Raw genomic sequence first — 12,616 nt, 5'->3', positions numbered from 1 at the left:
TATTATCCACATGCTACCTAGGGGTCTCTGGCCAAGCCCGGCAACCAGAAGGAGGATTGAGGGGTGGAGATATGGGGGAGCACACAATGTCAGCTTTATCCCTATGTTAGTAACTGGAACAGCCTGAAAGTGATGCGAGGCCACTCTAGGAATTGCAGGAATCTCTATGGTAAAACCATAGAGTTTCTCTCAATTCCTAGAGCTACCATCTCTCACTTCTGGGTTTTCCCCGGGAGTGATGTAACAACGCAGCCAAAATTGCTGCTTTTAAAAACTTTCCTCTCCACCTCCACTTGGAGTGGTGGCAGGCAACAGAACCTGGGGGGTGGGAGATTTCCTGCCCTAACCAGGGGAATGGCAACCCTAACATTGTGAGTCTTTGCGTTCCTAAAGATGAGGAAGGGGTAAATGAGAGCTGAGAATCTTGTGATGCATTTGCAAATGGGAATATGGAACACGTTCATCTCTGGGGTCACTTCGCTTTGAGACCTCCTGCCTTAGACTTTTGCATTGGGGAGAGCAGTTTGTCTTGGACTTTCCCTGTGAGGACTGGCATCAGTTCTAGGCCAAGGGTTATATGAGGAGAACGGGAGTTTAAACCTCCTCTAAGTTCAGCATGCCTGAATGCCTTGGCACGGTCACGGTGCCAGGGTAACCGCTTGCATGATGATGGCAGGAATGAGGACTGGGCCGTTGCCCCCCGGTTCTTTGCTTGGCACTACTGACTCCATTAATCTCTCCTGCAGGTGAGAAGCCTTACAAGTGTTCGTGGGAAGGGTGCGAGTGGCGTTTTGCACGGAGTGACGAACTCACGCGGCACTACAGGAAACACACAGGGGCAAAGCCCTTCAAGTGCAACCATTGTGACAGGTAATGCAGCCTTGTTTTCATCCACACCCCCACGCTCAGAAAGAGCTTATGTAAAAATCATTAAATGCACTTCTAATATCTATGAGCCCTCTTTGGGAAATGGAATTCAGCCTATGGGGAAATCACGTTTGTGGAAAGGCATGGGCTGTGCAGTACAGCTTAACGCCAGCGCAGACATCGGAGTCTCAGGGAAGGGTAAGGGAGAGTCAGTCAAGGGCTAGATAAGGGTGCTTCCTGACCTTTCCCTTCTCCGTTCCTGCAGCTGTCCCTTTGTTACCCAGAATGCTGTTCTTTAGGGTTTCCTTCCTTCCGGTCAGTAACCTTCTCTCTCATTCTCCCTTTGTCCACCACGAGGGCCAGACAGGCCTTGTACAGTCTTTCTCCATCCTAGCCTAGGTAGACAGCTAAAAGCCTTTACTCCGCCTTTCCGATCTGGCGTGGTCTTCTCGAACAACAAAGAGCTCCTCCCTTTTCTAAGTAATAAGCTTCTGTGTGAACCTGTTTCTCAAGCATCTAGACTGGAGAATTCTGCTGTGCGGAGAGTCAGCTCTACTTTCAGTACTGAAAGGCAAGCACAGTGGGATCGGGTCCTCTCCAGCCCTTCATTGGCAGCTCATCCCTGCTTTCTCCTCCAACAAGCAGTCCATTCCAACCTGGGGAAGTAGATCCTTGGGACTTTGGGAGCCCAGTGGAGTAATAGCCAATCCATATGCAAAAGAACCTCCTCAGGAAAGCTCCTCCATTAGCATGTTACAGCCTGGGGAACGCCTACAAGATAATGACTCGGCCCGACCCCCATCGTCCTGAGTAGATATAAATTACCTGCCTACCATTTTTCTTCTCACCTTGACACAGAGAGTACTCCATCTTTCTGTGTTATACCTCTGAGGATGCCAGTCACAGCTGCTGGCGAAATGTCAGGTCCTACAATGTCAAGACCACGGCCAGACAATGTGGAAAATCTACAACAACTAATAGCCATTGGATTGACAGGCTGGATGGAGTAAGGAAGGAAAAAGGAGGCAAAATCACCCTTTCTACCTCTTCTGTCAGTACAGGGTAGTGTTGGATCCCGCCCATTATCTAGCAACCTCAGGGTGTTCTCCCGAACCTTTCAGGAACTCTGGGCAGTTGTCTATCAAGTCCAGCAAGTAAGTAAAGATGGCGTCTAAGAGGGACTCAGGGTCAGTCCTCTTCAGTTATAGGATCAACAGTTTTAGGGTACTGATTGCTCCATTCGCAATAAGGTGGCTCCAGATTCTTCATTGTTATTATTATTGTTAACTTCATTTATAACCTGGCTTTCTCACTAAGATTCAAGGCAGGTTACTTACAACATAAAACTAGCAATTTGATCAAACAGCAGTGCAGGAAGGGCTATGAAGACAGAAGAGACTGGGCTCCTCTACATTTCTGTTTTGCACATTCTATGACATGAGATATGTAGGGGCCTTTCTGATAACTTCAGGCAGGCCATTCCATAATGTGGGAGAATGCATCTGAACAGGAGGTTGCCAGTTTGACCTACATAGCTGGCACAACATAGACATGAGCCAACGTACTCCTTTTCTAAAGTTTCAGGGACCTCTGCTGCAATCGAAGGATGCAATTTGATGTGCCCCTACGTCGGAATAAGCGAGGTTTACCATGCTGTCAGCTATGCCCCAGCAGTCCCAGCCCGCGCCACCGCTCAATGTGATAGTCAGAGCAAAACTGGGGATGGAAATGGTATCACTTGATGTGTTGACATGGCTTCTGGGTGAGGACCTAGAAGTGGCATCACCATTTTAGGCAAATCTGTAGGAATTCATTCAATCTCTATGGTACTTACCCTAGAGATTAAGTGAATTCCTAGAGCGTCAACCAATGTGATGTCACTTTCAGGTCCTCAACTGAAAGTGGAGTCGCTGTCAAATATAAAAGCCAGTTGTTACCAAAATCCATCTCTTCCAGGCAAGAGGCCCATGTAAGAGGCTACTAGGATTCTTGGTTATCTTTGAACTCTGGTTGTTAGGTTTAGTAATCTAAGCGAGGAATACTAATATTTGTCTCTGTGTGCTTTTGAATATCTGGCGATATCAAAAAACAAATAAAATAAAATCTCGTATAAGTAGGAAGCCTAGACTTCCCAGTAATCAAACCTGATGGCAGGTCATTTTCCAAGCAGTCCATCCCCTAATTGGAGATATTGGCCATATTGAGCCTAAAGCCGCGATCCAATTGAAGCACTAATCGAGTCAGATGCTTACATCTGACCATGCCATCTTTTAAACTCCAACTGATACGTGGAAGTTGGAGAGCAGCTTTTAGAAAATTACCCTTCTTTTTTGAAGTAGCCTGAAGACCCTTCGCTATAATAAGAAAATGCCTCTAATACAATCAAGGATCTATTTAGCCCCAGAGCTCATTAGACTGTCAAGGCTCACGCAAAGAGAGGATGTGATGGACATAAACAGGGGCCCGTTCTTTAATGGGAAGGAAATCAGATCATTTTTCACATCCTGCCTTCCGGAGGCCTTCATTCACCCACCCACCCCCGCTAAGTTCCTTCTCCCTCCCCTCTATCTGCCGGTATATTCTCTCTTTTTTCAGTCTGTGGACCACGAGACGATGCCTTAGTTTGTTCAGAACAAGAGATAGCAAGAAATGGAGGGAGAATCTCTCGGCCTCCCCGTTTTCTTCCCTTTCCTCTGTATCTCTGTCAACCGAAAGAAGATCTTACTCTGATGGGCTAGGAAGGACTTGAACTGTTGTACCCACTGAAGTTCGTGAAGCTATGCTGGTTTTGTTTCAGGTGGTCAGGCGTGAACGCTGTTTTCTTTTCCACTTTGTCCTCTGAGGAGAAAGCACGCAAGTCACTGACTCAGGGCTTCAGGAACTAGGCTTCTCCTCTATGCTGAGTTCAATGCTGCAACTCATTCCCCCCAGCCCTGGTAACTCTTTGTCATATTATTTGTCCTGGCGTCCTGGCTGTCACCCCCCCCCCCGGAACACCTGCCGACGGTCTACCCCCACAAGAGCAACTCCCTGGCATTCACCTGGGGAAGTGGCAGGGTGCTCCCTGAGGCCTCGGCAGGGGAGAGGCACCTGTCCAGAGGCCAGCCCCCTCAAGAAGGCCTTGGCCCCAACGGTGCGGCAGAGAACCGCTCGTGCTCAGCCAGTTCCCCGTGGCTGCCGCTCGGGCACTCCTGTGTGGAGGATAGTAAGCCTCAGGGAGAGAAGGGTGCTGCTGCCACCACCAAGGCCAGCCCGGCTCCTCGACGCGATGGCGTAGCACGGCCCCACTCGGCCCGGGGGGGGGGTTGGTGTCAGGAATTTATGCAGGGGGAGGGGCTAGGTGTGGGAGGTGGGAGCAGGGAGGCATATAAGGTGCACAGAAAGGAGGTCGAGGAGGAGGAGAGGACTGGAGAGCTGGAGAAACTAGAAGCAAGAGAGAAAGATGAGTGGCCATGAACCCGTCGGGGAGGAGGGGGAGGATGGTGAAGCAACCCCTCTGAGACCTCCGTGTACCAGGGCCTGGGGGAGGAGAACCGGTCTGCTGGGAGAACCACGGCGACCGGCGGGGACAACAAGGGTGTGGGGCAGCGTCCTGACAATACTACCATGACCCGTTTTTGCATTCTCAAGGCGACCTTCTGTGAGCTAGTACTTCTTGAACAGCAATGTGGCAAACTGCATTAGACGCTGAGGGGATATCCAGAAATAGGTCAGCCTCACAACCAGTAGGAGACTGGGTAGGGCAGGGACATGAGGGGGGGCAACCTCTCTAGGAATCACCAAAAACTCTGTGGTAAAACTGAGGTTTTCCCCCAGAAGTGAAATCGGTTCACTCTAGGAATCACCGAAAACTGTGTGGCCAGTGGTGATTTTTTTTGTGTGTGATTTTTTGGAGTGCTGGGCAGGCAAGTTCTTCTGGGGGCTGGAGACCTGGGATGATCACATAACAACCCTACTCATGTAGGAGGCTGAACCTAGAGGGCCTCTTAAGACTGTAAGATCTGTGTTGTGCTGGTTTATTCTGTAGTTTGTGGTATCTGTATAGAACATTTCAACCCACCTAGACCCTTTGCTAGATAAAGGCATCTTAAAGTATCCCAAATAAACAAATAAAAGCAAGGGAGGTGGGTGAGCTCCCCGTAACTGGCAGTCTTTAAGCAGCGGCTGGACGAACACTTGTCAGGGATGCTCTAGGCTGATCCTGCATTGAGCAGGGGGTTGGTCTAGATGTCCTGTATGGCTCCTTCCAACACTGTGATTCTATGATTTTATGAACAGACCACACACTTGAATCCAGCTGACCGTATGGTTGCAATACAACATCTGACTCAGTCTTGGAGACAGCTGATGCTCCGCGCAAATGTAGGGAGTCCACAGTGCAGTCCTAAATACAGGGCCTTTCTGCATTCTGATTTTCCTCACTGGTTAGTTCTTGTTGCTCTGAGGATTCTTTTCTGTTCCGCACATGTTTTACTCCCTCTAGTGGTTGGATCGATATTACGTCGCTTTATGTCCAGCATAAAAACCTACCATTTAAATGGGCCTGGGAGATATGCCAGACACAACGAGGTGTAATATCCAGTCTACCACTTGAGGGAGCCAAATGTGTGCAGAACAGGGGGGAAAGCCAGAACCAACAGGAACACCACCCCAGAAAGGAAAAAGAGAACATGGAAACACCCACAGCTACACAGTTCTGAGTCAGAGGACTTCAAAGTGCACAACACTGTTTAGGATTGCATTGTGAGCCTTTTCCCCCCACCCTGTAACAATCATCACAAGAAGGTGTCCCTTTTTGAGCAGATGGCTGGAACAAACCTCCTAATGTCCTATCAAATACATTCTGACAGATAGTCTCCCCCCCCCCCGTGGAAGACTACCAGTAGGAACAAGAGTCCTACTGCATATTCAGACGCTTATTTTATTCCAGTTGGTGGAAAGACGGCTGTTCTTTACTTCATTGTGCCAGTTCTGATTGTAGCGTGTGCTTTCGTTATTTTTTCCTTCCTCCCCTATTCTCCAGAGCATACCGCGTAATCTCTCTTAAGCTCTCGTTTGTGAAGAAAAATAAGACTGCAGTTAAATGACTAAAGATGCTTTCTGACCAACTGAGCTAATCAAAGCTTCTTTGCATCCCCGGCAAGATGGCCTGCAATACAGGTCTTCCTCTCCATCCAGTATGGAGCCACAGAAGTTTCATTGCCACGCACAAGCAGAGATGGAAATGGGAGTATGGGGAACATTTCTAGATGTGGTCCTTAGGCCTTCTACAAGCTGGAGGCTCATGAGAAGCTGCAGAAAAACGGGGAGGTTTCTTCCCTGCACTGATCTCATCAGATCTGGGAAGCTAAACAGGATTAGCCCTGGCTAGTACTTGGATGGGAGACCACCAAGGAAGTCTAGGGTTGCTGTGCAGAGGCAGGCAATGGATTAAGATTTAAATATAGGTAAAAAGGTAAAGGTAAAGGTTCCCTTGCTCGAAAGCCAGTCGAATCCGACTCTAGGGTTGCGGTGCTCATCTCCGTTTCAAAGCCGAAGAGCCAGCGCTGTCCGAAGACATTTCCGTGGTCGGCATGACTAAACACCAAGGTGCACGGAACGCTGTTACCTTCCCACCGAAGTGGTACCTATTTATCTACTTGCAATTTCTTGCTTTCGAACTGCTAGGTTGGCAGGATTAAATATAGGTAGCCAGGTTCAAATCACTCCTGAAATAGGGTGATCCTGGGCCAGTTGTCGTCCTAGCTAACCTTACAGGGTTGTTGTGAGGGTAAAACAAATTCTGGAGTAAACAAAAGAAAGTATATTATTTGGACAGAAACTGTCTTTAGAGTCCCAATAGGTAGGCCTGCCCATATGTTTGGATGTTAAGTTAAACTTTATAACATTGAAACTGTTCCTTTTTAATAATTCTTTAACACATTATAACATATTAATAATTGGCCGTTTCAACAACAAAAAAAAGTTGGTGTTGTATGTGTCTACAGTATAATAGTTGTTTTCTTTTTTAAAAATCCAGCTCTTTCCATTGGAAAAATTGAGAAAGTCCTCTAACCTTTGGAATGAGTGAAATGCTTTGTAAGACAAATATTTCTTAGGACTTATTTTCAGTATTCCCCCAAATATCTCAGTTTTTCCACTGGAAAAAGCGAAAAAGTCCTCAGACTTCTTCATGTTGTACATTTTGAGTGTGAAACACCTTGCCTTAAAAAGCATTTTTCTCACTCAAAAAAAAAAAGAAGAAGAAAACATTTAATAGGAGTCTTGTTTCCCCAGTGTTCCCCGAAATTTAAAAAGTCCTCCGGGGGGGGGGGGAAGGGGTAAAAAGTCTCCCCTCCCCCCCAGGGTTCCCTCTAAACTGACTTTGTGTGAGCTAGCTCACAGTTTTTTAGCCTCCGGCTCACACGTTTTTGTCTTAGCTCAGGAAGGAGGGCTCCAGAGCAAACTAATTGATGCAGGAGCCAAATTGTTCGCTCATGACTTTAATGCCAGCAGCTCACAAAGCAGAATTTTTGTTCACAAGACTCCACAGCTTCAAGGGAACATTGCCCCCCCCTTTTTCTGGGGCCCCCCCCCCCCCAGCTTTCACATCTCTAGTCCAAATTTGCATAGCCTGGTAGAGAAGCACATGAAGATGATACACATTATAAAAGCATAGGTGGTTGTGAAACAACATGAAGGTGTAGAGCTTCTGTAATGGGGGGAAAGGGGTATTTCCCCCCCTAAGCAAATCATTACTTCAGCTGTGTCTTACATCTCCAGTGAGGCACATAGCAGTAATCCGGCAAACTGGCCGGCTGCCTTTTAGCATCAGCATATGGTGCTGCTAACAGTGTGTGTTTTGGAAGCAGCAAGGGAGAGATCCACGGTGGCCCCAGAGGGAGTTGAAAGAGAGTCTCCGGAGTACCTCTGGTACCACTTAAATCAATTTGGTTATTTGCTTTTGCACGCCATTTCTCCTGAAACGCTCCATGCACCAAGGGGAGCTCTTGCATACCTTGTGATTTTATTTTATTTTTTGCCATCAAGTCACAGCCAACTTACAACAAGCACGTAGGGTTTCTAAGGCAAGAAGTGTTCATAGTTGGTTTGCCATTGGCTGCCTCTGCATACCAACCCTGGTATTCCTTGGTGGTCTGCTGGTCTCCCATCCAAATACTGACCAGGGCCAATTTTGCTTAGCTTCTGAGATCTGACAAGATCTGAAATATAATCCCCTGAAACGTATTTTTAATAGCAATGCCGTCTCTGCCTCCCCACAGAACCCACCTCAACCTTCCCTACAAGCTCACATCATTCCCCAGTTTGAATGGAATCAGAGCCTCTTTTGCCAGGATTTCCCCTTCCTGTTTATACAGCACATGTCAAGTGTTCAAAGCTTGTCTCAGTAATCTCATCAGCCGCCCTCTACGAAGGCCGCTGTGGTTCAGTACCAGGGGTCCATAAGGTGTGGCTGGCTTTGCTGCAATCCTTAGGGCTGCTAGCTCCGGGCTGGTAAACATCTGGAGATCTGGGGGTGGAGCCTGAGGAGGGCGGGGTTTGGAGAGGGGAGGGGCTTTAAGAGGTATAATGCCTCCTAAAGTCCACCTTTCAAAGCAGCCATTTTCTCCAGGTGAACTGACCTCTGTCAACTGGACATCTGTTGTATCCTCAGCTACCACCTGGAGGTTATAATACAAAAACAGAGAGTCACAGTGTTAGGAAGATATGGAAAAAAATATATGACACTGTGTATAATTGATGTTTGCTTAAGGTAGATCTGTTTTGTGCTTTTTGTTGTGTTTTTTAAAATTTTTCTATACTATTGATATAAATATTGGTGTCAAATATTATCAAACGTAGGTTTCACCCAAACAATACATCAAAGAGCAGGTTTACACGATGTTCAAACATTCAGGCAGCACCTTGTCAGTGACAAGTGACTCGTGATTGTGAGACTGACAAGGTGCCGTTTGAATGTTTGAACACAGTATAAACCTGCACTTTGATGTATTGTTTGGGTGAAACCTACGTTTGGTAACACTTGACACCAATATTTATATCAATAGTGTGGAAAAAAATGTTTTAAAGAAAAATAAAAAGCACAAAATAGATCTACCTTAAGCAAACATCTATTATACACAGTGTCATGTCCAAGACATTCAGTTCAGTTTATTAGGTTAAAAAAGCCTTTAGGCCATACACCATAAAAGTTAATTTTAAACTTTTTAAAAGGTTTTAAGCATTTAAAAAGACAGTATTACAGAAATGTGCCACATCTATTATACAATTATCGCACAGAGTACTCAGCAGAAGTCTCAACCTTGTAGATTCGGAAAAGGAAGAACATTTTAATAGCCATTTCTTCAGGAACTTTTCTCTCGCAACTGCATGTTTTGGGCAACCAAAAGTATATGGGCAAGTGAGTCTATAGTTGCCAATGGGCAAGTACCCTGAAAGACTGAGAGAATGTGCTCAAGAGTGTATTCTCATTCTCATTCTCTCTCTCTCTCTCTCTCTCTCTCTCATAAGTGGTCATTTAGACATCATGAAAGTTGCATAAATCACCGTTAATGGTATAAATAATAAATCGTGTGAGCCTGCTAAAATTCTGCATCTCTTGCAATATTGTAATTATATCTTCTGTCAACCTGTACACAAGCATATTATGTAAAACCTAAGAGAGTTTGAGAAGATGTTTCTATAGGTATGTGGAGTGCTATGGCTGGTGCTAGGGAAGAGAAGGTGGTGGGAACACTCAGCTCTGTGGATGAGTTGGTGGTAGGTCCTCCCCCTTGGACAACATAGCCCGCTGTGGACTCCTGATTATCCCCCACTTGCACAGTGGGAAGAGCAGAGTCTGTGAGATGAGAAGAGCTTGCCTCAGTTCCCAGGTGGATGACAGGCAGAGGTAAGACCTGAGCCGGAGCTCTCCAGTTCACACTCTTTTTTAAAAATACGTGCACGTGTGTGTGTGTGCATGCGTGTGTGTGTGTGCGCACCTGGAAGGCATTATGACCTCTGGTGACTGACTGTGTGTGCACCTGGAAGTCACAGCGAGCTCTGGTGACTGACCCCTACTGGGAGCCTGCCCCCGCCTCCCGACTTCTGGTATTCCAAGGAGGTCTCCCATCCAAGTACCTGCCAGAGTCAACCCGGCTTAGCTTCCGAGATCTGATGAGGTTGGGCTTGCCTGGGCTATCCAGGTCAGGGCACCAGTTCACATTCTTAACCCACTGTGATCCTTTTGGTATATACAGGATGACTGGACAAGTTTACATTCAGTGATGTTCACGTATTTCCATAAAGTTGAACCTCTGGCCTCTCTTGGCTGCTTTCCACTGCTCCCTGTTCCCTTGTCTGTTTGGCACCTGGATCCCGAATGCCTTGGCCATCCTCCATGAGGCTCTGTCAGAGCTCAGCTCACGGTAGGGCTGCCGCGTTCTCTTCCAGGGAATGGTGGTTCTGTGAGCGCAGAGGGATTTTTATGCATGATGTGGCAATGTTTCTTCAGCATTTCTGCCTGCGTAGGGGAGAGGATTGGGTTGTGGCACGTAGCTGGAAGGCAGGTTCCATTGAGCTCAGCAAGTTTTAAGCTTGCTTGGCCGCTAGGTTCTTCGAGTCCCTTGGAGTTCCTGGTGAGAAAACTTGCATCTGATCAGGCTACTGGGAGCCCTTTAGTGGTTTCATTGGGGCAGAGGTACACAAACTGCAGCCAAGTTGTCAGTCTTTCTTCATCAGTTAATGGGCTAAAAAAGGATTTGGGGGGGGACCAGAGGTTGTGTATGTTTGGAGAGCCTGGAGGTTGTGTATGTCTGGAGAGTCTACCTGGGCCTGAAATGGGAGGACAAATTGGCAGATAATGACTGGAATTTTAAACGTTATTTGCTATCACAATATGGGTTCACTGGAAGGTGTTTAAAGGGAAGGCAATCCGTTTAAACACCAGCTATCCGGCGGCTCTGAAACCCCCAAATATGTTCGGGTTTTGCGGGGAGGCTTGGCCATTTTGAATAGCTTTAGACAATACCGAAGTTTATATTCGGTTGAAAAAATATCTGGAAAATACCAATAAGGTATTTTTCAGGGAAGTTTTTCAGCTCTGTATTGCCGAATGCACATCCCTACCAGATAATGACCTCCAGAGGTCATTTCGGGAGGGATCGTGGGGGATCGCAGTTCCCCTGGGTAAGGTGGGGGGCGGAGCACATGACGAAGCCCCACCCTCTGCTTCCGGCCGCCCCGCTTCCGGCCCTCTTTCAGCCAGGAGGAGGCAGGAGAAGAGGGAGGGTAAGTTGCTTCCTCCCCGCCTCTCCCCACCCCTGCCTGCCTGGGGCCAGGGAGGGCCTTGGCGGGGCTTCCTCGCACTCCCGCCAGCCTTGCAGGTCCACCACCGAGCCCCTGATGTCAGGGGGTGTGGCATATGCTAATGAGTTCCCCTAGCTCTTTTTCTATGAAACGACCCCTGATGACCTCCATTCACACATACTACTGACTGTCTGGGTGCTGTTCCTCCATGTGGAGCCAGTGGTGTAATTGCTTGCTTTCAATCCAATCATAATATTGTTTTATGAAAGCAGCTCTCCTGGCCCTAGTTGTATTGGAATGGTCCAGTGAGCCATTTGTGGTTTAGGCTTATTGGAGATGGTCTATAGGAACACCTGAGGCTGCCTTCAACTGATTCAGAATGTACATCTGTCAAGGTCACAGTTGTCTGTTCTGACTGGCATGTGGACCAAGGTCTCACGTAGAAGTCTTTCACATTGTCTAATACCCGGCTGTTTTTAACTGGAGATGCCCGGGGTCAAACCTGGGACATCTTCCATGCAAAGCAAGTGCTCTGCCACTGAGCCACAGCCCCTCATTGCCTCCCTCACCTTCTTACTAATAATTTCTCCATATCTTTGGAAGTTATTCTTGATGGTCAAGAAGTAAAACTTCCAGCTGAATTAATCTTTTATTACATCTAATACGCTCAGCACGTCTTCGATGCCAGTTCTGCAGTTCACGGTGAAATCGTAAGCAGAGACGTTTGTCAGCCTGTTGGCAGTCTTCTTGCATGCAGTGACAAATGCAGTCTGAAAGATCTTGCATTGTTCAACCATGATTTAACCTCCACGTTTACTTTTCCAGGTGTTTCTCAAGGTCTGATCACCTTGCCCTCCATATGAAGAGACATATCTGAGCCCCTGAGGCTGCTCAACATGGCCCAGATACAGCCGAGACCTAAGTATCCTGGGGGAAAGGGGTAGAATGGAGCTCTGCCTTTCGGGAGAGAAGAACTTGATCACATGTAAACCTCTGTACACAAACCATGCACTAAATGCTGTCAACTATACTCAATGATGGAACATCCATTCCTTGCGCCTGGCCCTTCTGGAAGGCAGAAGACACGTCGAGAGGAAATGTACTGCTGGAGTAGTCAGTGAGACAGCAGTGGCTTACGGCACTTCGGTGGTCTGGAATTTGTATTCCATGTTTATTGCCAATGGAAATAAAAGGATACGGAAGGCGATTTCCTGCAGGTGGACAGGAGTAGAAAGGAGCTTACATCACTTGCTTCTCAATGAAGCTTGATTGAAGGAAAACTAATTTTGGAGTTGCATATTTGTAGCACTAACTTTTCTTTTTAAATAGATTTTGGAGGGGGGGAAACTAATGACCTAGAGAAACCAAATCCTAGTTTGGTAGCCAAAACTTCAACGTCTTGGTTCCTTTCTGGCTCTTTTGTTTTGAGATTCCCTGACGGACAACGACATGTTGATACTCT

General features: G+C 47.1%; 1 protein-coding gene across 1 annotated transcript in view; it reads left to right on the top strand.

Annotated features, from left to right (window-relative positions):
• The window catches only part of KLF7 (Kruppel-like factor 7 (ubiquitous)), a gene marked incomplete at its 5' end in the record, with an annotated part of 47,475 nt that extends 35,444 nt beyond the window's left edge, over positions 1-12,031 (top strand). The window contains 2 exons of the mRNA XM_015416001.1: positions 747-870; positions 11,980-12,031. Coding sequence (XP_015271487.1) covers positions 747-870; positions 11,980-12,031 — 176 coding nt within the window. The remainder of the gene's footprint in view (positions 1-746; positions 871-11,979) is intronic.
• Positions 12,032-12,616: the final 585 nt, after the last annotated feature.

The sequence above is a fragment of the Gekko japonicus genome, unplaced genomic scaffold (genome assembly GCF_001447785.1).
Source record: "Gekko japonicus isolate JY-2015 unplaced genomic scaffold, Gekko_japonicus_V1.1 scaffold123, whole genome shotgun sequence".
Taxonomy (NCBI): Eukaryota; Metazoa; Chordata; class Lepidosauria; order Squamata; family Gekkonidae; genus Gekko; species Gekko japonicus.
Note: the sequence above shows the minus strand (reverse complement) of the source record. Positions and strands in the feature narration are given on the sequence as shown.